Source organism: Cololabis saira, chromosome 17 (assembly GCF_033807715.1).
Source record: "Cololabis saira isolate AMF1-May2022 chromosome 17, fColSai1.1, whole genome shotgun sequence".
NCBI classification, from domain to species: domain Eukaryota; kingdom Metazoa; phylum Chordata; class Actinopteri; order Beloniformes; family Belonidae; genus Cololabis; species Cololabis saira.
This window is the reverse complement of record NC_084603.1, coordinates 18,795,942-18,822,241: the sequence shown is the minus strand read 5'-3', so window position 1 is coordinate 18,822,241 and position 26,300 is coordinate 18,795,942. Positions and strand designations below refer to the sequence as shown.

At 39.1% G+C, this 26,300-nt stretch overlaps 1 protein-coding gene across 1 annotated transcript in view; it reads right to left on the bottom strand.

Moving 5' to 3' along the window:
* Positions 1-590: 590 nt before the first annotated feature.
* marchf5 (membrane-associated ring finger (C3HC4) 5) overlaps positions 591-26,300 on the bottom strand; it is a 38,292-nt gene continuing 12,582 nt past the window's right edge. Inside the window, exons 2-6 of the mRNA XM_061745552.1 lie at positions 21,700-21,902; positions 9,871-10,001; positions 9,286-9,469; positions 7,461-7,627; positions 591-3,677 (exon numbers count right to left, since the gene is read on the bottom strand). Of these exons, the coding sequence (XP_061601536.1) occupies positions 3,561-3,677; positions 7,461-7,627; positions 9,286-9,469; positions 9,871-10,001; positions 21,700-21,902 (802 nt within the window). The 3' untranslated portion in view covers positions 591-3,560. The remainder of the gene's footprint in view (positions 3,678-7,460; positions 7,628-9,285; positions 9,470-9,870; positions 10,002-21,699; positions 21,903-26,300) is intronic.

Here is a 26,300-nt window from a genome sequence, read left to right as displayed (position 1 = left end):
TAAGGTATTACATTATCGGTAAAAATGTTATTACAATATCAGTCAGGATATTTTATTACATTATTGATGAATTTATTACATTTTCGATTGAGTTAAGTGGATATTTTATTACATTTTAGGGCGTTATTACGTTATAGGAGCTACTCTTCCTCCTCCTCCGTATTCGTCTCAGGCCTCGTTCACTCGTGCAAAAGCTGCTTTAGTTTCAAAAGGATTAAATGTCAGCGTTTAGATTTGTGTGATTTGTTCTGTGGCGAAAGCTTCTTCACTGTTTTCCAGCATTTTACCAGATCTCAACCAGATCAAAACAAGTTTTCTTTGTGGGTGTTAAATTTGTCAAAAGGCACTGTTTTTCTTTTTCCCCTTAAACCCCAAAGACGAACCAGCAGCACATTTCCGGCCCAAGTATCGCGTGATTTACGTGTAGAAAATAAACTTTTTTTCCCTCATATTTCTGAATGTTTGCTGGTTTGGGATCGTGTGCTGATTTCAAGTTTTGGTCTCTGTGTGTTTTTAATTAAACATCTGAATGGGAACTATGTGTCGCTGCCCAGTTTTCCTTCGTGTTCCGACTCCAGCACTTCACAGACTTTGGAAAAAAAAATACATTTATTCACAGAACATGACACGGTGGAAGTCTGAAGCGTTTTACAGCTCGCTCACATTTACAGATACTGTTGGCTTCTTTATACGTCTCAAAAACAAGACATTTGTACATGAATCAAACCATTCTCACCTGCAGACGACTTCATGTGGCTCAAGTCGGACTCTTGAAGAACAAACTCGGATTCTTTCCACACAAATCCTTGTAGCAGTAATGTAATAATTTCCTGAAAATGTTATAAAATTTTCACTTAACTGAATTGAAAATGTAATAAAACCCAATAATGTAATAAAATATCCTGACAGATATTGTAATATTTTTACAGATAATGTAATACCTTATTGGGATTTTATTACATGGTACTCGTCCTACACTGCAAAAACCCCAAATCTTACCAGGAATATTTCTTATTTTTAGTTAAAAAAAAAAATCTCATTACACTTAAAACAAGACTCATCATTGGAAAAAACTATTTTCACCTTTTTCAAATAGATTTTCACTTAAAATAAATAGAAAAATCTGCCAGTGGAACAAGATTTTTTTGCTTGTAATGAGAAGATAAATCTTGTTCCACTGGCAGATTTTTCTACTTATTTCAAGTGAAAATTTACTTGAAACAGGTGAAAATTGTCAAATAAGTTATTTTTCTGGTAATGACTCTTGTTTTAAGTGTAATGGGATTTTTTGACTAGAAATAAGACATTCCTGGTAAGATTTTGGGTTTTTGCAGTGCTATAGTCATTCTGGTGTTTTAAATCCAGCGTATATAACATTCTTAGATACTTAAAACACAAAATGTAGAACTCTGGACTGAAAATTAACATGTATATTACATTATTTATTTTGGAAAAAAAAAAAGAGACCCCCTGAAAATGTAATAAATTCCCAATAATGTAATAAGGTATTACATTATCGGTAAAAATGTTATTACAATATCAGTCAGGATATTTTATTAAATTTCTGATTGAGTTAAGTGCAAATTTTATAACATTTTCAGGAAATAATTACATTATAGGAGCTACAATCCTTTTTAACAGCTTGTGCCAATTACCGGTAATTAAAAAAAAAAATACTTAAACATTCTTATCGTGGGTGAATCTTCCCACGCTGCAATGCACTAAAATCACACTTGGCTCTGCAGTGCCGACTGTTATGGGTAAGTTATTTCAGCAGGAAGATTATGGCTTATTTGGGTTGAACTGACTCTTTAATTTCCACCAACGTCCGGCTGAAGGTCGAGCTGCGTCTCGCCGGTGTTTCTGCTCAGCGCCGGTGTCAGCGCGGCGATAAAACTCCAACAGGGGAAACCAAAAACAACCAGTCTGTGTCTTCTATCAGCGTGTGGTGAGAAAACCAGTCCTACGTCAGGAAAACGTCGTCTCTCCGGCGCTGGGGAGCGTTCTGGGATGGTGGAAACCAAACCAACACTTCCGAAGGCTTGAGAACAAAAAAAGACTAAACAATAAAGCTCCTAAAACACGTCTGATGGGGATTGCACTGCAAAAACTCAACATCTTAACAGGAATATGTGTCTTATTTCTAGTTAAAATGTCTCATTTTTAGTCAAAAAAAAATCTAATTACACTTAAAACAAGAGTCATTACCAGAAAAATAACTTGTTTTTTGGCAATTTTCTGCTGTTTCAAGTAAATTTTCACTTGAAATTTTCACTTCTCATTACAAGCAAAAAAAAATCTTGTCCCACTAGCAGATTTTTCTACTTATTTTAAGTGAAAATTGTTGGTTTTTTCCAGTGATGAGTCTGGTTTTAAGTGTAATGAAATAGTTTTTGACTAAAAATGAGACAAAATGTCTCAATTTTAGTCAAAAAGAAATCTCATTTCACATCTCACATCTCACATCTACTTAAAGTAAGTAATTACCAGAAAAAATAACCTATTTGACAATTTTCACCTGTTTCAAGTACATTTTCACTTGAAATAAAGTAGAAAAATCTGCCAGTGGGACAAGATTTATCTTCTCATTACAAGCAAAAAAATCTTGTTCCACTGGCAGATTTTTCTACTTATTTCAAGTGAAAATCTACTTGAAACAGGTGAAAATTGTTGTTTTTTCCCAGTAATGACTCTGGTTTTAAGTGTAATGAGATTTTTTTGACTAAAAATGAGAAATTTTAACTAGAAATAAGATAAATATTCTTGTTAAATTTCAAGTTTTTGCAGTGTAGGTCTGAACTTTAGTATGGGATCGAGTGACTTCTTCTTCTTCGTTACATTTCCCGGTTTTATCGGTGATACATTCCACACTCTGACCCGAGTTCATGGGTCAGTACCGACACCTGCTCCAACCGGTGAAATAAACATTATAAAAACAATCTTATTGTTTTGTGTTTTTTATAAAACCTTCTTACTACACATGCCCCGTACGGTTTTCTTAAAATACGTTAATTTGACATTAAAGTATTAGTTACATGATAGAAGCACATCCAGTTCTGGGGGGGTGGGGGGGTGTGTGTGTGTGTTTTTTTTGTGTGTAAGTGTGTGTAACTGCACACTAACTGCAAACATGCTCCAGTCTGTTTCTGTTTCTGTTCTCTGATCCGTCGCCACACAAGCGGCTGGAGTTTTAGGTGAAGGGGAATCGTTTATCTGAATGTTTCTCCAGGAGAAGAGAGGAGAGTGTGTGTGTGTGTGTGTGTGTGTGTGTGTGTGTGTGTGTGTGTGTGTGTGTGTGTGTGTGTGTGTGTGTGTGTGTGTGTGTGTGTGTGTGTGTGTGTGTGTGTGTGTGTGTGACGCTGATTCTGAGTCCGTTTCAGCGGCTCTTCCTCCTCCCTAGAGTCCGTCCTTCCTCCTCCTGCTCCTCCTCTCAGGTCTACTCCTGCTCTTCTTCCTCCTCCTCTCAGGCCTCCTCCTCCTCCTCCAGCTCATCAGGCCTCCTCCTGCTCCTGCTCCTCCTCCTCTCAGGCCTCCTGCTCCTCCTCCTCCTCTTCCTCCTCTCAGGCCTCCTCCTGCTCCGGGAAGTCCAGGATCTTGCGGTGAGCTTGTCTCAGGTATTGCTGCTGCTTGAAATAAACCTTGAACGCTCCTTTGATCGCCACGAAGGCGATGCCTCCCTGCAGGAGAGAGAGAGAGAGAGGGATCAATATAAACGCTGGAGCTTAAAGGAGACTTATTACGGCCGGGGCCGGCAACCCAAAACGTTGAAAGAGCCATATGTGAGGTTGATTAACCTCTAAACTTGTTTTTGTCCTTATGAAACTGTCACATGCTTTGTTAACAGAAGTCACAGCAGCCACTTCCTGATCTACTCAGGGTTTTGGACTGTTCTGGTGACATCTGTCTACTGTAATGTCAGGATTCAATCACACGTTATCACTTCCACCCATTGTCTACTGTTCACTGTCCATATTTGGTCAGTTCCTGTCAAGTTTCTTAATAAAACCATCATGCAGGAGGAGGGAACTTTGGGAAGCATTTGCTGTCAGGGGCTCTGCCCCTGTTGCCTTCCTCTCCCCCTTCTGCAGAAGTGCGTTAGGTGATGGCGGGGCGGATCTGAGAGACATAGAGATAACCGACCCTAGAGAATCATTAAGTCAGACCCCCGACCTGCCAGGGTGCAAAGGTCAAGAAGTGGGAGAACCACTTACTTATCTGGGGAGGAATCAGTTGACAAGAAAACCTGTTCCCCCTGGTGGCTAAATTGAGCCATGGGAAGTCCCATGTCTCAACAGGAGGGAAGGAAGGGTATAGTACACAAAATATAAGTATTCAAATACCTACTTAAAAAATGTTTGTAGGAGCAGGCCGAGTGGAACGAACTAATGGCACTGTTAAGCTAAGGCTCAGGAGAGCCATGGCAAGAGAAAACCGAGAAGGCAGATCCACTCTCGATGTGGATGAGTGAATTGTTTGCTGAACAGATGTTCAAAGTTCTTGTAAGCTGCCGCTTTCTCCTCTCTCTCCTAAGCAGGAATTGCTGAAACCAGGTGACCAGATCCTGATTCTGGTGAAACGAAAAAAACGTGGTCATGACCCTGTTGGGACTAGGAATGGGCGATATTTTACCGTTCACAATAAACCGTCAAAAAAATTCCCCACAGTAAGAATTTGTTATCTCGCGGTAAAAACGATAAATTCCCGTTGATGACGTTTTTGTGTAAAAGCTGATTTATGGTTCTGCGTGAAGGAAGGAAGGAAGGAAGGAAGGAAGGAAGGAAGGAAGGAAGGAAGAAAGGAAGAAAGAAAGAAAGAAAGAAAGAAAGAAAGAAAGAAAGAAAGAAAGAAAGAAAGAAAGAAAGAAAGAAAGAAAGAAAGAAAGAAAGAAAGAAAGAAAGAAAGATACTTTTTTTTGGTATTATTTTTATCGTCATTTTTATCGTTATCGGGATAAATGCCAGAAATTATATTATATGTATTATGATACATTTTTTAGTCCATACCGCCCATCCCTAGTTGGGACGGCCCCTTTGTTGTCCAGATCGCGACCCCGACAGCAGTAAAGATTGCTGAACGATCTACGTGCGTCCACCAGTCACAGTGCAGGCTAGTGGGAAACTTTCCAGACCCTGAGTAGGCCGGAAGTCGGACAGTATCAAAACCTTTGTCCGCTGAAGAACTCACCTGACGCCTACTCACCAGCCACGGGCCTGAAGAAGATGACTAGCCCAAACTGACTGGCTACAACGGACTGGAGAGGATCTCCGAGAGATGGAAGAAACTTTTCCACTAATGAGTCGTGCTGACATGTTAGGAAATGTTCCTCAAACTCTTTACTTACATTGTTGTTGTTATTTAGGAACACTGCTGTACGTTCATCCCTGATGAAACTGGTGCTGAAGATAATGTTACCAAAGCTATAGCCGAATTGCATCAGTTGGCCAAAGTCGTGTCAGAAGACAGACGCTCAGCAGGCACCACTTTTTGGTCCTGGCTGATCTCTTCTGAAGTCTATTACCGACAACTCCAACGAACTCTAACTGGTGACAAGGATGTTTATGATGACACTGGAGTGTAAACTGTTTCATATTGTTTACTGTGAAATGTTTTAAGCGTGTATGTGTCTTGGCCATGAGTGATCGCTCACTAGGAGGGTCGGACAGGAATTTTGCCCCTTATAGCCTGGGTTTTTCGCCTCTCCCTTGACATATTTCCTTGACATATAATTACTCGTTAACAAGCTTGCATTAAGTGTGTTATAAGCTCCCCTTGCTATTTCTTAAATGTTTGACCTTAATATGATGATATTATTCTAAGATTAAATTATTCTAAGAAGTTTCAAAAGGACAACAGGAGGGAATTGTGAGGTTAATTAACCTCTAAACTTGTTTTTGTCCTTCTGAAACTGTCACATGCTTTGTTAACAGAAGTCACAGCAGCCACTTCCTGATCTACTCAGGTTTTTTTTCCTGGTGACATCTGTCTACTGTAATGTCAGGATTCAATCACACGTTATCGCTTCCACCCATTGTCTACTGTCCATATTCACTGTCCTTATATGGTCCGTTCCTGTCAAGTTTCTCAATAAAAGCATCATGCAGGAGGGAACTTTGGGGAAGCTCAGGAGTTCTCAATGAGAGCCTCGTGCTCTGCACGCCTCTGCTCCCTGTTCTGCAGAAGTTTGTTAAAACCATTCCAGTCTTTGTGTTTTTCCTTGTTACGAACTTATGTAATGTTGATTTAGACCCAACAGCTTTTGATTGTTTTTTCTATATACATTAGAAATTCAGCCTCTGGGCCATGTCTTTATCTTTACCGTTTCTAACCTCATTATCTATGCAGGATTCTGAGTGGGCGGGGCTATGATAATGAGGCTCTGTGCTGATTGGCTGCCTGAATGACGCAATACACCGCTACGAAAAAATGGTGGAAGCTCCGGCCGGCGGAGTTAAGCCTGAATTACGGTTCTGCGTTTCACCAACGCAGAGCCTACGGCGTAGGCTCTGCGTTGGTGTAACGCAGAACCGTAATTCAGGCTTTACACTGTGTCATAACTCTATGCGACGCGAGCTAGCGTCAGCGACAAAATCAATTCCATCCATCCATTTGCTTTATTTTCTATTGGACTATCCTAGCGGTCGGCCACCCAAAATGTTTTAGAGCCATATTGGACCAAAAACACAAAAAACAAATATGTCTGGAGCCGCAAAAAATGAAAAGTCTTGTATTAGAATGAAGGCAAATGGCGAAAGGTCGAGAAAAAAGTTGCAATGTTGAGAAAAAAGTCGAAAAAAAGAGAAAAAAGAAGAAAAAGAGAAAGAAAGAGTAAAAAAAGAAGAAAAAAAAGGAAAAAAAAAGGTCAAACATTTTTGAAAAAGCTCCAGGAGCCACTAGGGCTGCTCTAGAGCCGCAGGTTGCCGAGCCCTGGACTGTCCTAACTGCAACTCATAATAAGTCCCCTTTAGAGGAAATCTTTCATTTCAGACGGACACTCAGACGTGTGACGATGTCTCGCAGAGACAAAGAAGCCGGTTTCCCCGGCTGCTTCCTGTTCAGCTGCGAGCAGGAAACACCACTTTCACAATACGGCATTGTACTCCAGGAACGACAAGTTACAGTTCTGACGGCACAACCGGCGGGTGAGATGGAAAGAGTTTTAATCATTTAACATATCCTCTGGTTCTAGGTTCTCATCTTTGTTGCTTTTTTGCAGAAGTTTATCTATAATAACATAAAAACGTAGAAGGATAAACCAAAATTCATTAACTGGACTCAGGAAATGTCTACAACTTTACCTATGGAAAAGATTACTTACATTATAAAGGGCAAACTATCGTTATTTCAAAATATTTGGGGTCCTTTTATGGAATATATGGAGTGTGGATTTAAGAGGTCTGGGGCGGATGAGGCGTAGCTACCAATGATCCTCTGCAGTGTTCTAAAATAATTTCCCTACGTACCAGGATGGTTCTCTGCAGGTTGGAGTTGACGCTGCTGAACATCAGCTTCCCCACGATGGTGGCGATGGTGGGGAAGACGAGCGCTCCGCAGAGAATCCTGGTGGCGGAGACGTGGTCGGCCAGGGGACTGGCCTCGGCCGGGATCCGGGGGACCGGACACCCGATCCCTGCAGGGGGAGAGGAACACAGGGGGGTTAGTTACCATGGTTCTGGTACCAACGCTACCGGGGTAGAACAGAGTCCTGCCCAACCTGGCTTTTTTTTTTATTATTATTTCAAACATACATGATTAAAAAAAAAGTGTACAAAAAAGTAAAAAAAAACAATGAATGCATGCACGATAAAAAAAATGCATGATAAAAACTTTTTTTTTTTTTTTAAATGCATGCATGCATGCATTGCATACATGCAGCACTTGGGCCAGGGTTCATACACATTTTAACCAACAAATTTCCATGACTTTCCAATGACTTGGGGGAAAAAAAAAGTACAAAAAAGTTTTTAAAAAAAAACAATGAATGCATGCATGCATAAAAAAAACATGCATGATAAAAAAAATGTATGCATGTATGCATGCATACATCCATGATAAAAAAAAAATGTATGTATGCATGCATGCATGCATAAAAAGTCACCACATTGGAGATCTAATGACAATTATGGTTTTATACAAAATAAACATTTGTTTAAACTAACACTGATATACCAGCACTATGTTGTAGTATATGTTGTATAGTAATCTAATATTGCGCATTCACATTGAAGAACAAATAACTGACGAAATTCAGGAGGCATAAATGTTTCTGAGGTAATAGGGTCTGAAAATAAGCACTTTTCGATATGAAATATTTATTGATCGATTTTAAATCTACCTTATAGGCTGTTATTATTTAATGTTATCATTAAGTGAGAAAAATAAATTCCATGACTTTTCCAAAAATTACATAACATTCTTACATATAACAAGACGAGTTTCAATAAGCTTATTTAAAAAACGCCCATACCTACTTTAATAACTGTTCTATACAGTGATATAAAACTCAATTATATGTAAATATAAATAGTAAAAATCAAACAAATCAAAGCAAACAAAAGAAAACAAAACAAACGCCCAGCATTTATTTGTGCTACTATGTATGTATGTAATAATAGAAGTAATTATAATGTACGGTATTACATTATCATTACTTTACTATAATACAATATAATAGAGAACAATAGACAGCAATGATATAACAATATACTTGAATAACTATATAAGAGTAGATATGCTATTTATACACTGGTTCATATATTTACCTCCAATTATATACCGTATTTTCTGGACTATAAGCCGCACCTGTATATAAGCCGCACCCGCTCTATTTTAAAAAAAAACTATAAAAAAAGATATACAAGCCGCACCTGTATATAAGCCGCATCCGCTCTATTTAGAAAAAAAAGATATTTAGCCGCAGATATTTATGTTGTTAGATTAGATATTTACTACATGTACAGAACGATTTTGAACTGTAAATGATGTATATGTTTGTACCTAAATAGATCTTTCCTAACAGTGTCTAAGTAGCGTATTCTTTTTTGCATTTATTTTGTCTTAGTTTTTATTCTAATTCCGGTTAGCACTCCCCCTAGCGGTGGAAGAAAAATCCACAGAAAAGCCGCACCTTTGTATAAGCCGCATGGTTGAAAACCTATGAAAAAAGTAGCGGCTTATAGTCCAGAAAATACGGTACATAAAAATTACTATAAATCTATATATGGACACATCTACATATAACTATGAATCAGTATATATGAATATAGATATATAATCCTGCGTGTGTACCTGGGAAGATGCTGTTGAGGATCTGCAGCTTGTTGGAGTATTTCCTCCACAGACGCAGCACGTAATCCTCCCAGCGGACCATCTTCCCCAGGATGAGCATGACGGGGATGGTGGGCAGGCCGATGAGCAGGAACAGCGGGTCGGCCCGCTCCATCACGTCCAGGCCCTCCTTGTGGCCCACCACCTGCACCGGAGGGGGACGTAGTTAGATACCCATGACTTACCAGGTTACACTCATTATTACCACGACCTGCGGGGGAGTCGTAGTCAGAGACACCACTTACTACTCACTTACTTCAAAACAGAGCAATACGATACATTCATAAGGCTGGATATCCAGATCACACTAACTCACTATTCTTACAGTCTAAAGCAGTGGTCTCCAACCCCTGGGTCGCGGCCTGGTACCGGGCCGTGGGTCATTTGGTGCCGGGCCGCACAGAAAGAAAAAATAATTTCTGATGATGGATGACTCTCAAAATGATGGTTCACAATGTTTTTATTCCTTGGATGTAAATACACTGCAAACACACCGTAAGAGCTATAAAGGAATAAAATAAAACCAGGACCACGGCCTCCTCGTACCTGCATGACGGTGACGGCTCCGTAGGTGACGGCCGTCCAGTAGATTGATCCCACCATGATGCCGGCGGCAGCGAAGGGCCCGGCCTTGGAGATGAGCCGGTCAGCCAGATCCAGCACGTAAACCACCGGACCTGGAGGGGGAAAGGGCTGGTGAGATAAATAAAACTAAACTAAAACTAAACTAAACTGAGAGGCTGATAACCTCCGTTCATCCACTGTTTCAGAGACTACGTTTACATGCAGTCAAAATTGGGGTTATTGCCAATATTCCGGTTACTGAAACATTGGGAATATTCCGTTTCCATGCGTGAGCAAACAGGGTTATCCCTGTATACATGGTAATTAATCATTAGGATATCTGGATCAAACCAGCGACGCGCGGAGAACGTCATGACGCAATTCCCATCATTTCTGCTTCTTCTTCCTGTATCCAAATACACAAAACAAATGCTGCTTCGCGCAACTTTTCTCTCACCTTCTTGTAAATCTTCTATCCCGGTACTTTCTACCGTCTACAAATGCAGAAATGTTCATATTTTATACGTATCTTTTTGTATTTTTTATATATTTTTTATTTCTGACTTTTCAGTCTTTTTACCCCTCCCCTACGTGTGTGCTAAGTGTACTGCTGGCAACAAAATAAGTTTCCCCACTGAGGGAGAAAATAAAGGATATCTTATCTTATCCTTCATTACATTTATGAAGTGATTAGTCTCCTCCTGGTCTTGGTTTCTCCGTGTTTAGAAGAACTTCCTGGACTCAAAAGACCAGGATTCCTTGTGAACAGAGCATGTGCAGAAAACAAATTCATGTTCCGTTTGATGGGGATATTCTGTTTGGCGTTTACATGACCCAATATTCAGGTTTTAAAAAGGAGTAACCCAGGGCTCATATTGGGGTTTTTAAAAACCGGAATATGAGCAAATTCCGGTTATTCAAAGGGGTTATTGGTGTTTACATGGCCGTGCAAAACCGGGTTATTGCTAATATTCGGGTTAGAAAAGGGTTATTGATGCATGGAAACGCAGTCATTGCTAAAAAGCCGAGAATCCCTCCAGGAATAAGTTCCACGTCGTTCTGCCTCCGTGTTGGTCCGAAGGTCGCGGGACAAACACCTCGTCTTACACGCGTATCGACGGGCAGACGTTTCCTCCGTCTCCTCCGTTTCCGCTGCAGCTAAAAATAACTGTTTGCTTGTTAATAAGGATTGAATTGAGGCCCAGATGTGCCGTCCTAGAGATACCGGGGGGGAGACGGGCTCCAGGGAAATCAGGCCGTATTTACAGGAACCTGATTTCCTCACGCAGACTCGTACATCCGTACAACAACTGGAGCAGGAGTCGGAGGAGAACAGTCTGCAAACGACATCAACATTTCTACCAACACACCAAACTTTACAAATGAAGTTACTGTCTTGGATGACATGTTTGATTCTTTCCAAATGTAAAAGGGCCTTGTTTCTAGAATTCACTGGATAATCAGCTCACAAGGGGAGAATATTCTTGGTAAATTGAAAGTTAAGTGGGATAATCAACACATATGTTTTAGTTATGCCCATCCTTGAACTCATTTTGGTTTGGAGTGTACACTGCAAAAACTCAAAATCTTACCAGGAATATTGTCTTATTTCTAGTTAAAATGTCTCATTTTTAGTCAAAAAATCTAATTACACTTAAAACAAGAGTCATCACCAGAAAAATAACTTATTTGACAATTTTCACCTGTTTCAAGTACATTTTAACTTGAAATAAGTAGAAAAATCTGCCAGTGGGACAAGATTTATCTTCTTATTACAAGCAAAAAAAAGTTTTTTCCAGTGAATAGTCTTGTTTTAAGTGTAATGAGATTTTTTTGACTAAAAATGAGACATTTTAACTAGAAATAAGACACATATTCTTGTTAAGATTTTGAGTTTTTGCAGTGTATAAAACAATATCTGAAGTAACAAGAATTAGGAAGTCAGCCTAATGTGTTTACCTCAATTTTCAGAACCTGTCGCTGGATAGAATAAGGATCTCTAGGTTCAAAAGCCTTTTCAACGTTGATAGCTGGGAGACAAATTCTTTTACACTGGAAATCTTCTTTCAAGCTTTGCTTCGTGTATTTCCCCGGCATAGAAATGAAGTCCATATAAATATCAGGAAACTGGATTCGTGGCCAAATATTAATGTCCATGGACCACTGGTTCTTGGTAACTGTACCAAATATTAATGTCCATGGACCACTGGTTCTTGGTAACTGTACCAAATATTAATGTCCATGGACCACTGGTTCTTGGTAACTGTACCAAATATTAATGTCCATGGACCACTGGTTCTTGGTAACTGTACGGGTCACTGTCAAGTCCAACTGACGCTAATTTAAGCCGATAATCAGCTGCTATCCCATCTTTTCCACAGTTTACCCGACTAGTTGCAGCTGTTTTTGCCACTCAGTGTGAGTAAGGGGGCGGGAAAGTGACGTCAATTCAAACCCTCTCTATATAGACATGTACCTTTTCAAAAAATGTTACTAGGTTTTGCCACCTTGAGTGGTATCAGAATCTGGTCTGGCCCATGGAATAATGAAGGCAGCGCTCCGGCCTGCTGGCTCAGGAAACACGGAACCCGAAGCGTTTGCTCTGGAAGCTGAAGTCACAACAGAAATGCGTCATTTCTTCCGGAGTCACTGCTGCAGCAGTTCTCTCTCTCTCTCTCTCTCAGCTGCTCCGGTGTTTGTGGACCGGACCTCACAATGCTCGGGTGCGTTTACGTGGGACTTCGATGACGGCACCGGAACCTCCTCCGCTCTGCCAGTGCCGGAGCATCACGCCACCACGGCCGGGGGGGCCGCTGGCAGGACGGACAACCCAGCAATTCATCTCAGCTGCTGGCAGCAGATTCCCTCATTATGATGATTAAAAAACGGGAGGGAGGGACAGAAATTAAAGTCCAACTGCAGCTCTGGAAGAGAGAGGGAGTAAACGTTGGCCCGCGGCTCTAACTACCTTGTTTACTCTCCGGGAGTGAGCGGAGCAGCAAGGACATGCCGTCCTCTGATTTCACCTGCCAAACCGGCCGGATTGGCACGAGCAGCCGCCAGAACTGCTCTTTAAGTGTCAGAGGGGGAGACCTCGCTCTGAACCCGGGTAATAAATGAAGGTGACCCGTACTGGAGTGGAGGGGGATGAGGGGGGATCCCCCCCTGAAATAAAAACGGTCAAAATCATCCCCCTGTAAAACTGCCATCCCTCCTTTCCATCCCTTATGTCATTTCATCAATGAATGTGTTTTTACTGCTATTTCAACATTTAGAGTCATCACCAGAAAAATAACACCAGAAAAAAACTTATTTGACAATTTTCACCTGTTTCAAGTAAATTTTCACTTGAAATAAGTAGAAAAATCTGCCAGTGGGACAAGATTTATCTTCTTATTACAAGCAAAAAAATCTTGGATTGTACTTGTTTGGGTCCCAAATGAATTCAAAATAATTCTGAACGCCAGTTCCAATTACAGTATCAGTTCAAGTTCATTGTGTGCAAAGAAAGGATGAATAAACATGAAGTTTTCATGTAGTTTCTAGGATTTTCCTATTTGAAAAAGGTTTAATAACACTACAGAAATTGTTCAATACATAAAATATGTTGGTTACATTTTTATTTGTAAGAATAAAAGTTGACAGAAGAAATACTTCCACATGAAAGTCACACTGCAAAAACTCAAAATCTTACCAGGAATATTTGTCTTATTTCTAGTTAAAATGTCTCATTTTTAGTCAAAAAATCTCATTACACTTAAAACAAGACTCATTACCAGAAAAATAACTTGTTATTTGACAATTTTCACCTGTTTCAAGTAAAAAAAGTAAGTAAAGTAAAAAAGTAAAAAAGTAAAAAAATCTTGTTCCACTGGCAGATTTTTCTACTTATTTTAAGTGAAAATCTACTTGAAACAGGTGAAAATTGTTGTTTTTTCCAGTGATGAGTCTTTTATTTAAGTGTAATGAGATTTTTTTTACTAAAATGAAACATTTTAACTAGAAATAAGACAAATATTCTTGTTAAGATTGTGAGTTTTTGCAGTGATCCATTTTACTTATCCTGTGAAGGACAGAGTCATATTGATAAGTTCAGAAAAGTGTTTTTTATTGTTGTGTTTTGATGTATTTGATGTAAGCCCAGTGGATATTTAAAGCTTACAGAAGGCTGCATTTAACTGCTGCTATGTCATTCCTGCAGTATTTCTGCAGGTGTTTTGGTCACTGCTATTATTTGTAATATATTATTTGTATTATTATCTGAAGGTGACTCCTGATGTGGTGGAACCCCGAGCCGTGTCTCTGCACCAACACAACGGTGACGGCACCGGCCCAGCAGGAATCTCTGGCTCGGCCCGAGAGCAACGTTTGGCTCCGTCTCCGAGAGTGAAAGTCGCCGTCTCGCTGAAGCAGCGACTCCGGCCTCGTGACTGCGACACCAAAACTCAGCCAAACATTTCTGAAGGATCTCTCAATCTCAATCTCAGAGTTTGCAGCATCTGCAGCGTCGATCCCTCACCGGAGTTAAAGCCAAACACATTTGGTCATAAAGGCATTAAACGCTCAAATGAAGGAAATAATGAAATACAGCTGTTTTATCCGAGAAATCAGGCTCAAACGATGCAGCTGTGTCACATCATATTTAACTGGCTGTTGAAAACGAATGTTCTCCCTGTTAAAGACCTAAGATGACAAACCTGGAGTCAAATAAAGGGAGGTGATGTTTAACCAAAGCTGCTGAAAGCCAGAAACTCCAGTTCCAATCAAAAGAGAAAGGTGTCGCAAACAAAACAAGTTTGTTTTGAACTAAAGACGGGACACCAAACACAGATTCAAACCATAAATATAAAAGAAGACTAAAATGAAGGACTTGGCAGGAATTCAAGGAATGTAAAAGAAAGACTGAAGTAAAAATGCAGAAAAAATGACGACTCTGCACTCCTGCTCACGCTGAAGTTCAACCAACATCCTGCAACTTCACAAACGCTCCGACGACAAGAGTTACACAATCTGGATTCATAGATGTCTAAAAGACTGACCCATCAGAACAGGTGAGTGAAGATCATTTTATAGCACCGCATGCTTGGAATGAGCTACAACACATACTCAACTTGAAATATTTACCCTCTCTTAACATGTTCAAACATATGTTAAAATCAGTTTTCACAGAACAATGTCATTGTTTTTAATCAAGTATCATTATTTGTCATGAATTATTTTTAGCTTTCTGATCTTTGTATGTTTTATGTTTGTTTGTTTCTTGTTTTGATATGTTTTTATTTTTTGTAAAGTTACTTGTCCTTGTATGTATTTTCTTTTATATGAAACTGAATTTATTTCTCTGCTGCCATCTTGACCAGGACTCCCTGGCAGAAGAGATATTGTATCTCAATGGGACTTTCCTGGATAAATAAAGGATAAATAAAATAGAAATTCTCTAAAAGAAACCACACATCAGGGCTGGGGATCGATTCGATTCAGATTCAGAATCGATGATCAAGATTGGATTTGATTCCAATATCAATTTGGGTTAGTGTTATTAAAGCTGTTTTTTGAGCTGATGCATGAATGATATGACTGTAGTTCTGCAACATATTAATACTAGTATTATATTGAGATTCAACAGCAAGTATTGGCAGCTAATGATGCTGTAAGGACCAGTCAGCTCCCAGAATGCTGATAGAACTGAAACAGAAACATCGTGGGTCAGAATTACCAAACAGATCCAGGGAGGAAACAGAGGTCGTAAGAAATCGGTTTTAGTTTTTAACACATTCCATTTTAATCTTTTCCATTTTCGGTGTATTTCAGGTTTTGGATTTTTGAGAATTTGGTTTTTAGCATTTGATGCAAATGTAACTCCAAGACAGTATATAAATTAATGAAATATATACAATTTATGCAATTATGACTGAAAATGTTCATGTTTTCATACCTTTAAACATATTTAAAGGTAAAAAAAAAAAAATCGTGTCCAACAAAACATCCTTTTTTGGGCATAAACAAAAAAATACCAAAAGTTGTAATGATGAAAAAAAAATTAAATAAAAATTTTAAAAAAAATCGATCTTTAGACATACGAATCGATTTTTCAGGAATTAATATGAGAATTGATTTAAAATCGGAAAATCTATTTTTTTCCAACACAGTCCTACCACGTATATCAAAAAAGGTTCAGCGCTAATAAAAAAAATATTTTATTGATCATCCTAGTACGTTAGTGATTTCATTGTTTCTGCACTTTGTACTGTATTTTCTTTTGGTATTGTTTCATTTTAATGTTTACTGTACAGCACTTTGGTCGACCTCGGTTGTTTTTAAATGTGGTTTATAAATAAAGTTGACATTGTCCTTTACCATCTCTGAGTTTCATCACAGACCTGATACTTTAAGACCTGTGAATATGATGGTTTGTATATTTGTGTTACAGTTATTGGTGCCGCCAGCCTTGGGAAAGCTGCTGGTTCGGCTCCTCCAGTGACCTAGTTTCATTCCCGCTCCAACGATCACCAGCATCCCTCCCATCCTTCACAGCCACAACAAAACAACTACTTTCCCCGGTGGAACGACTTCTGAGAAACAAACGTCACATTCGTCACGTTTGACCGACCGCTGCTCCGCTTCACAACGTGATACTTCAACCTGCGACGACGAATATCAACCATCGGGCTTCTATATTCATATCCTTGATTAAATAAAAATAATCTCACAAATAAAACTTGGTTACCACGGCAACGAGTGACAGACGTTGTAAAGAACCACAATGCTTCTGCAGAGAAATGTGACGCAGAGCCACGACTCCAACCAAAAGTTTCCTCATTAATCAGTCCGACCAGAAGTTCAGATCTGACTGAACTCTGAAGTTTTAATTATCCGTGTTTGTGCGCGGCTGGAACGGTAATGTTTAAGTTTCTGCGTGTTTAACACAGGACGTCACACGGCTCATGTAAAGTAGTGATCTCACTGAGCAGCACGGTCCAAACTGGACTGGTTTCACCCTGCGTCTCAATCAAAGTCTGTTAAGAGTTTAAAAAAGGTTTATATTTAATCAGAGAATGAAGGGAAAATGTTATGCCTTTATCTCGATGAAGGACAGGTGGGTTTAACAAGGATTAAAGTAACGCAAAGTACAGTCTCAGAGTAACCCATCACGTGCAATATAAAAATAAATCATCAAAATATAAATAAATCATCCAGCACCCCTCTTTAATATTCATGTTGCCTCACTCTGCTGCACCTCTCACTTTTTTATTTCTTTTGTAAAAAAAAAAAATAATTTAATTTTTTATCTTGTACTTTTGCATAATTCTTGTCTGTAGAAATTGTAAATAGGTCATAATTATTCTCACTACCTCAAACTGCTGCACCTTAAAATGTTTATAATTTTTGTACATAGAAATTCCACATTTGTCTATTGTTTATTTGTTTATTGTTTATCTTTAAGACCATAGAGAGCGAAACTACCGGAGTCAAATTCCTTGTTGGACAATGTTCGAACCTGGCCAATAAAGATGATTCTGATTCTGATTCTGAAAAGAAAAGCATCTAAATGTGAAAGAAACTAAAGACTTCAACTCCTTCGTCGTCATGTTATGTGAGGACTAATGTTAAATACAGATGTGTTTCATTTTTGGGAGTCAAATTATGGAATGGACTTTGTGATGAACTGAAATTATGTTCTATTGAGTTTAAAAAAAAATATTGAAAAACAAAATAATTAAGGATTACAATGCAAAATGATTTGAATATAATTTAATTATGCAGAGCGATTTAGAGTAAATTTTCTTTTCTTTCTTTTCTTTGGTATTACTGATTAACTGGCTTATCTTTTGGAAGGTACAGGATCAGCAAAAATAAGCTTCTGTTTCAGCCGACTCCTTTTTCTGTTACACAGAGTTTGTTTGTTATTGTTTATTGTGTGAAACTGACAGTTACATGCACACAAGTTAAGTTGCATATAATGTAACCGAAATAAACGATTCATTCATTCATTAATTAATTAATTAATTAATTAATTCATTCATTCAACCATAATAAGGAACAAACACCAGCATGTGAACACGTCAAAACAGGAACTTTAGAGTTTGATAGTGGAGGAAACATTTGTTCAACTGTCTTTTTAAATATTTATTCTTTCTTATTGGGAAGTACTGAGGTGTTGTTTAATAAAAAAAAAAAGGAAAACAATGAAAAACCCGTCATGCAGTTCAAAATTAAATGACAGGTTTGTTCACTCTTCAATTAGGTTTCCTGATTCCAGAAATAAAATTAATTAGATAATTCTCCTCCTTCCTGTGACTCTCAATCAGATCATGGATGGATGGATGGATGGATGGATGGATGGATGGATGGATGGATGGATGGATGGATGGATGGATGGATGGATGGATGGATGGATGGATGGATGGATGGATGGATGGATGGATGGATGGATGGATGGATGGATGGATGATCCTCCGATTATTAAAACCATATCAGAGTAGAGAGAAAAGGTTGCATGGACAGATTTTGTCATGATGTAGCTGCACTAGAGGCTTCTTTTAACATGTTGCCTGGCAACAGGTCAAGCAGAACCTGAATCATCTCAGTTCACACCTCCGTCCCTCTCTGCTCTGTACGCTGTAATAACCGTGTTCTCTGGTACAGTCGGTGCAGAGAGGGTGTGACGGATTTTACTGCCGTGTTTTTTATTCAACATTTGGATTTTGTCTTGCTGTTATTTTTTTCCTGCATATAAGTTTTAACAGTAGTGGGAAGTCTGCGCCAGTTAACATTGAAAACAAATAACGGTAATAATAATAATAATAATAATAATAATAATAATAATAATAATAATAATAATAAAGTTAATTCTTAATAACCTCTAAGAAAACGATGAAAACTTGCACCTCGGCATGAGGAAACTAAAAATGGGGACATGAAACCTTCATCCTATAGTCCGTCCCCAGAATCTGCACTAACGTGTCCAGGTCCGTCCCCAGAATCTCCTCGTCCCCAGAAAACCAGCTCAACGTCACAACGAGGATTGTGTTGAATTAAAAGCCCCAGCTTCCCCGGCTGACACTGAGCTTGTCTTGGTTCACCGGCTTCTGGAAGTTCTAAAGATTTAATAACGATATAAAGACACTCGACCTCCTTGCCGGTGGTTTATGAGCAGTATTTACTTTCATTTATTTTACCCATCATTCATCACGTGTAGTGAGGAAGGAAACCTTGTCGAATGTTATTTGAAGAGAGTAAGAGAGGATGACGTAGTATTTTAAAAGGATGAACTGCTTCTCAGTGCACTGCAAAAACTCAAAATCTTAAGAACATTTGTCTCATTTCTAGTTAAAATGTCTCATTTTAGTAAAAAAAAAATCTCATTACACTTAAAACAAGACTCATCACTGGAAAAAACAACAATTTTAACCCGTTTCAAGTCGATTTTCACTTAAAATAAGTAGAAAAATCTGCCAGTGGAACAAGATTATTTTGCTTGTAATGAGAAGTTAAATCTTGTCCCACTGGCAGATTTTTCTACTTATTTCAGGTGAAAATTTACTTGAAACAGGTGAAAATTGTCAAATAACAAGTTATTTTTCTGGTAATGACTCTTGTTTTAATTGTAATGAGATTTTTTGACTAAAAATGAGACATTTTAACTAGAAATAAGACAAATATTCCTGGTAAGATTTTGAGTTTTTGCAGTGTGACTTTCATGTGGAAGTATTTCTTCTGTCAACTTTTATTCCAACAAATAGATAATAAACCAACTTATTTTATGTATTGAACCATTTTTGTATCGTTATTAAACCTTTGTCAAATAGGAAAATCCTAGAAACAACATGAAAACCTCATGTTTATTCATCCTTTCTTTGCACACAATGAACTTGAACTGATACTGTAATTGGAACTGGCGTTCAGAATTATTTTGAATTCATTTGGGACCCAAACAAGTACAATCCAATCAAATTGTGTAAAAGATTTATAAAAAAAGTCTATGGTAACAAGTGAGTCTCTGAACCGCTCCGACGTGTCGGGATAGTTGAGGTGTCACTTCTAAACCGCCGCTGCTCCATCAGTCCGGAGCTTTTAAGGCCTGAGCCGTCTGGTCCTCGTCAAGCTGACGGGAAACATTTTTCATCACAGAACCTGCGCTGGTTCTGGAGTAAATAAACACGCGCTCGAGCAAAAACAAACCCGACCCGCTCTCGGAGCTCCGGGTGCAGCGACGAGCCGCAAACACGAACCACGTCTTCAAAGAAACACTTCAGCTTCAGTCTGTTTACTCTGAAATGTTCTCTGTAATCCTGTTTCAATGTTGACGACCGGCCCAATAACGAGACTCTGACATTTCAGTTGTAGAGCAAACAAACCTCAGATACCAGTTGGAAACTTTCAGCAGCTGCATGAACGTCTTCCCTCGTAGTTGGACAATGTTGACCATCTTATTCTAACTTAGATGAGACGCTTTATAAAGTAGGACACGCAGAAGCGATTGTAGCTTTCTTGGGTGTCACTTATCTATGGGCCAGTATTATGTGATTCTCCTTTATTTGCCATTTCTTTGTGAGCTACAGGTAAAGTCAATATAACATGAGTTGATTATAATTCATGTAAACTGCATGTGTGTAACAACTTGTGTCCCTGCCTTTAGATTTATAATTTAAGGGGAAACCTAAACTTCAAATCTTTATTCGTGCGTACAACAAAAAGAGGTTTTTGTGTATCAGTTTGTGGAATTAAACTGTGGAATGGTTTGAATTTGGAGTTAAAAGAATGTACAAACATAAAAATATTTAAGAAGAAAAATAAAGACATTTTTATTTGAGGTATAAAAGTGAAGACTGTGTTTCAAGCTGTGTGTTCTGGTGTTTTGTCATGTTGTCTTTGTATGTTTATATACTTAGATATACGTATTATATTTATATCATAGTTCTATTATATTTATGATAGAGCTTACATCTATTATTAAACAGTTTATCTTTGTAAAAATGATATATATTTATACAAATGAGTGTATTGTATAAAAAATAAATACAGACATATCATTTATGTTTAGTTGTGGAAAGGGGGTGGGATTAAATAAGTTTAAACTTCCTCCCACTCCTTTTCGAACATATAACTTGAAATATGTGTTTTGATGTTGTTTTTTTTCTTTTATGTGGTGGAATGCCCATCTGGATTAGTTTTCTTGTCTTTTTTCTTGTTTTTTTATACATGTTTGAAATAAACGAAATAAACTAAACTAAACTAGATTTCTTGATGCAATCCTCATTTTCCTGCTGGTGTGGTACTAACGCACATTAACCATCAGGGAAGGCATCCTCATCACAAATGGCTCCAGGTCTACGTAAATTATCTAACAGTTTGTTTTTTTTACTTATTATGTTTGTCCAAGTGTACAAAAACAATAGGGAAATGCATCTTGAATCAAAATTAAAGGATGGTGGGTTTTTCACAATTACGTCTCAGCTTTTTTGTCGGGAGTAATGTTGATTTGGTGAGTAATATAATTGAAATTTTCTTTCAAAAAAAAAAAACCTGTATTTTAACTCATCTATACAATTGATTGAATTTTTTCTTCACATACAGGGATGTGATATACAGGGATATCCCTGTTTGCTCACACATGTAAACAGATTATTCCCAATGTTTCAGTAACCGGAATATTGACCTTAACCCGAATTTTGACTGCATGTCAACGTAGTCACTTGTTCCCATAAAGTTTTCATAGAAACTTAAGGCTCTTCGAGCATCTCAGCCCCCAAAACAAAGCGTTTCCAGCATCATCTGTTCAGTTTCCTGTGTTTGTGAGAGTGCAGCCACCTAGTTTGGGGAAGACGATGAGGTATTCAGCGTTGCACTGGGGGCAGGCCACGCGTGCCGTGCTGTTGCCGCGCTGCTTCTCGTCCACCCAGCGCTGCAGGCAGGCCTGGTGCACCCACTTGGTGGAGCCGCGGCACCGGCACGGACGCACCCACTCCGCCGCGCGGTCGTCCTCGTCTGTGGCGAAGCAAACCCAGCAGCTCCTGGAATAAACACACAAACACAGGTGAGATGTCAGAGATAACCAGTACTGGAGTTGAGGGGGTATGGCATCCCCACCTGAAATAAAAACAGTCAAAATCATCCCCACCTGAAATAAAAACGGTCAAAATCATCCCCCCCTGAAATAAAAATGGTCAAAATCATTATTATTTTCACCTGTTTCAAGTAAAAAAAGTAAGTAAAGTAAAAAAGTAAAAAAATCTTGTTCCACTGGCAGATTTTTCTACTTATTTTAAGTGAAAATCTACTTGAAACAGGTGAAAATTGTTGTTTTTTCCAGTAATGAGTCTTGTTTTAAGTGTAATGAGATTTTTTTTACTAAAATGAGACATTTTAACTAGAAATAAGACAAATATTCTTGTTAAGATTTTGAGTTTTTGCAGTGATCCATTTTACTTATCCTGTGAAGGACAGAGTCATATTGATAAGTTCAGAAAAGTGTTTTTTATTGTTGTGTTTTGATGTATTTGATGTAAGCCCAGTGGATATTTAAAGCTTACAGAAGGCTGCATTTAACTGCTGCTATATTGTAATATATTATATTATTTGTAATCAGCACAAATTATCTATCCCCATATGATAAAATCCACCATCCCCCCTGATTGTTTTTTACAACTCCAGTACTGGAGATAACACACACACACACACGTACGGGTGAATGAAGGTTTTTCCAGTTACAGGTGACGACACAGGGAAGTCTGTCCACAACGCATGACCAAAACAATGAAAGTCCCTCTAGTGAATGTTTACACGTCTGACAATGCAGTGCAACGAGATAAACTGGACGCCAACTATTTCTGAGGACTGATGGATATGGATATGAAGTCCCTTGTAGTGTAGAAGAATGAGTATGACTGGGTTAAATGTATGACGAATATTAGGCAAGGCAAGTTTATTTGTATAGCACAATTTAACACAAGGTAATTCAAAGTGATTTACATCAACATTAAAAGCGGCAAGACACAATTAAACAGTAAATAACAAATAAAATGAAATAAAATGATAAGAAAAGAGGTAAAATAATAAAAAGCACAAGCTGTTAAACAGTAAGGGCAGTAGGTTCCAGCAGGTTCATCTCATTCTTACAATGGCAAGAATTACGTTTCTATACGGTCAAAACGTACAAAGACCGGGTCAAATACAGTATTACAAAAGTAATCTGTTCCGATTCGTGCGGTGAATCAAACCAATTTGACAATTCTAAGTCACAATGCCTGCTATTTTGGTCCAAGACCATTCAGGTCTTTGTAGACCAGCAGGAAGATTTTAAACTATTTTTTGACCCACTGGAAGCCAGTGTTGCGATTTCATGACTGGTGTAATATGGTCCAGTTTCCTGGTGTTTGTATTAGTGTTATAAACCAAAGATAACCAACTTATATGTACACAGAAAGTAGAGACGCTAAAAACAGGAAACAAACAATCGTTTTAAATCTCTCTCTCTCTCACTTCTTCCGATTAACTCAAGTCTTTATTGTAAATCACACTCCTCTTCCTCCTCCTTCTCCTCACACTCCTCCTCTTCCAGTCAAGCCAACATCATAATTCAATATTCAACTTCCTCGACCACAATGCAGCTCCGACTGCGGCCGTACATTAGTTTCCCATAATTACGAGCACATAGCGAACGCCCGTCGTCTCCTGCACGAGAAATATTTCAAGAACGTGGAGCTGCAACGTTTCACCAAAGAAGTAAAACTAGGGAGCTCTATTGTTTATTTAATTAAATAAAAACAGTGTCACTTCTGGTCTTTTCTGAAATGGAAAGAGCAAAAAAAAAGGGACCAAAACATCAAGAGGGAAATGCTTCTTCTCTAACGGCGTTTGAGAGGCAGCTGCTTCGGTTGTTTCATTTCATGTTTCGAACAACGAGTCCAATGGGAACAGGACAAACCCCCAACCTCCTCCTGCTCTACCACGCTGAGAAAGTTTCTGTCACCAAGAAAATTAAAGCCATCCAAACACAATTAAAGCTGCAAGCAGCAATGAACGGTCCTCCACCCTTGTAACGTTCAGGCTGCAGTGGAAGCTTGTATGACTTGATGTAGATTCTTCAGAACTGGACATTTAGTGGATGAAACCAGCCACAACTCTCTGTATCAAACTATTCAAAAGTTATGGCAGAAAGTAGGAACTATCAGATATCGACCAATCAGAAGAACGGGCGGGGCTAATTTGCACCAATTATGTTCAGGGACTCAAAACTGAGTCCGATGACACTACCCACGAGTCTTTGTCAAACCATTCAAAAGTTATGGCAGAAAGTAGGAACTATCAAATATGGACCAATCAGATGAAGGGAGGGCACGCTTTTTGGCGTCCATCGTCGCCACGGTAACGCTTTTGACTGAGAAAAGTAATGCGCATCGTTGCAGGATCAACGTCATCATTTTGATGTATAACACACTTGGGTGAACGTTACGGTTCGGGTGAAGAAACGGCTGAAGAAATGGCGTAAATTGCGCCAGAATTACACGATTAATTGAAAATGGCCGACTTCCTGTTGGGTTTCGGCCATGGCACCAAGGGACTTTTCTTTAAGTTGCGATTTGATACAGGTGTGTAGCGATTTTCGTGCATGTACGTCAAACCGTATTGTGGGGCTTGAGGCACAAAGTTTTCTAGGGGGCGCTGTTGAGCCGTTAGGCAACGCCCATTAATGCAAACCATTAAATATCAAATTTTTCGCCAGGCCTGGCTTTGTGCAAAATTTGGTGACTTTTGGGGCACGTTTAGGGGGGAACAAGGACCTAATTTCGTCGGAAAAATACAAAAAAAATTTGTGGGTGGGGCCCTGGCCCAGCTCAAGGGGCCGGCCCCCGTCAACTGGATGGCCGGTGGGGGAGCGTGGGCGTCCTTCCAGGGCCGGCTCTGCTGGTCCTGCCTCCTGGCTTCGGCCTCCGCTCCCCCTCCTTTCCCCCCTACACGATTCATACGCACATAGGCGAAGGGGCGTGGGGAGCATTGTCCCGCGTGGCCCGCCTCACGGTTTTAACAACACTGTAGACACTGCACATTCAACATTTAATGGTATCAACCATTACTGTGTGCGCAGACAAGGTTAAAAAAAAAAAAAAAGGAAAAAGATTTCTACAGATACAATAGGGCCTTTGCACTGTAAGTACTCGGGCCCTAATTAACTACTGTATTTTAATAACCAGAGACATTCCTGTAATCTAGCGAAGGCCTCGGACGTTCACCGAAGGCCCTTCTGACATGCAAATATGGAAATAACGTGAGCTTATCTATTATCATTCAAGGAAGCGTGTCAAGGGAAAGAAAAGCCGGCTGTCCCAAATTAAACATGTCACCCATTTTACACCAGCCACACATTTCTGAGTGTTTTTCTATTATGAAGAACAGAGATAAAAGGTTAAATGGGAACATTAATTCTGCACCGCCGCACATTAAGACTAATATTTTAATCATAAAAAGTATTCTTAAATAATTCAAGCTGCTTTAGAGGATGCTGTTTCTTTGTAGTGGTCTTGTTTCTAAACTCTTTCACAGCTGAAACCAGATGCAGTCGTTGACTCAGCAAATCCTCCAGAACACTCTGTTCACTTCAGAACCCTCCTGTCCCCGCGGCTGAATCATTTAATAATGAATGTGAAATCTGGGCCTTTCTGTCACCGTGTGGAGGTCTCGGCGTGCGCCGTTGCCGGGGCGTCAAACTTGGATTACTGGTTCCAGCCGAAACCGTCACGTAACGGAGGATTTTCCAATCGTCCCCCCCCCGGGGCTGAATAAAACATGACGACGCAGGAGGGACGAGTCGAGGTGCTCGGGTGACATGGAGGATAAGGAGGTTTACAGGGGGTGTTTTTTGAAAGAGAGTACAACCTCAGGCAGGGGTCGTCAACCTGCTCTCTTTAGCGCCGCCCTAGTGGCGCCTGGAGCTTTTTCAAAAATGTTTGACCTTTTTTTTTTCCTTTTTTCTTATTTTTTGTCTCTTTTTTCTCTTCTTTTTTTGCTTTCTTTTCTAATTTTTTTTCATTTTTTCTTATTTTTTTTCTTTTTTCTCTTTTTTCTTCCTTTTTCCTCGACATTTCGGCTTTTTTTCGATATTTCGACTTTTTTATCAAAATTGTACTTCAATGTTAATCTCGACATTTCGATTTTTTTCTCGACATTTCGACTTTTTTCTCGAAATTGTACTTCAACATCAATCCGACATTTTGACTTTTTCGGTCGAGGCACTCGGGTATTCTGTATTGTTTTTTTACTTTTTTGTACTCTTTTTTTTTTTTTTTTTTTATCATGCCTGTTCGAAATAAAATCTTAAAATCAAAGGGCCACAGTGGGAACATGGGGGGGCAATCAGAGTCCAGGAGAGACATAAACCCTCCCTTCTCACTCCGGTCTAGTCTTTATTTATC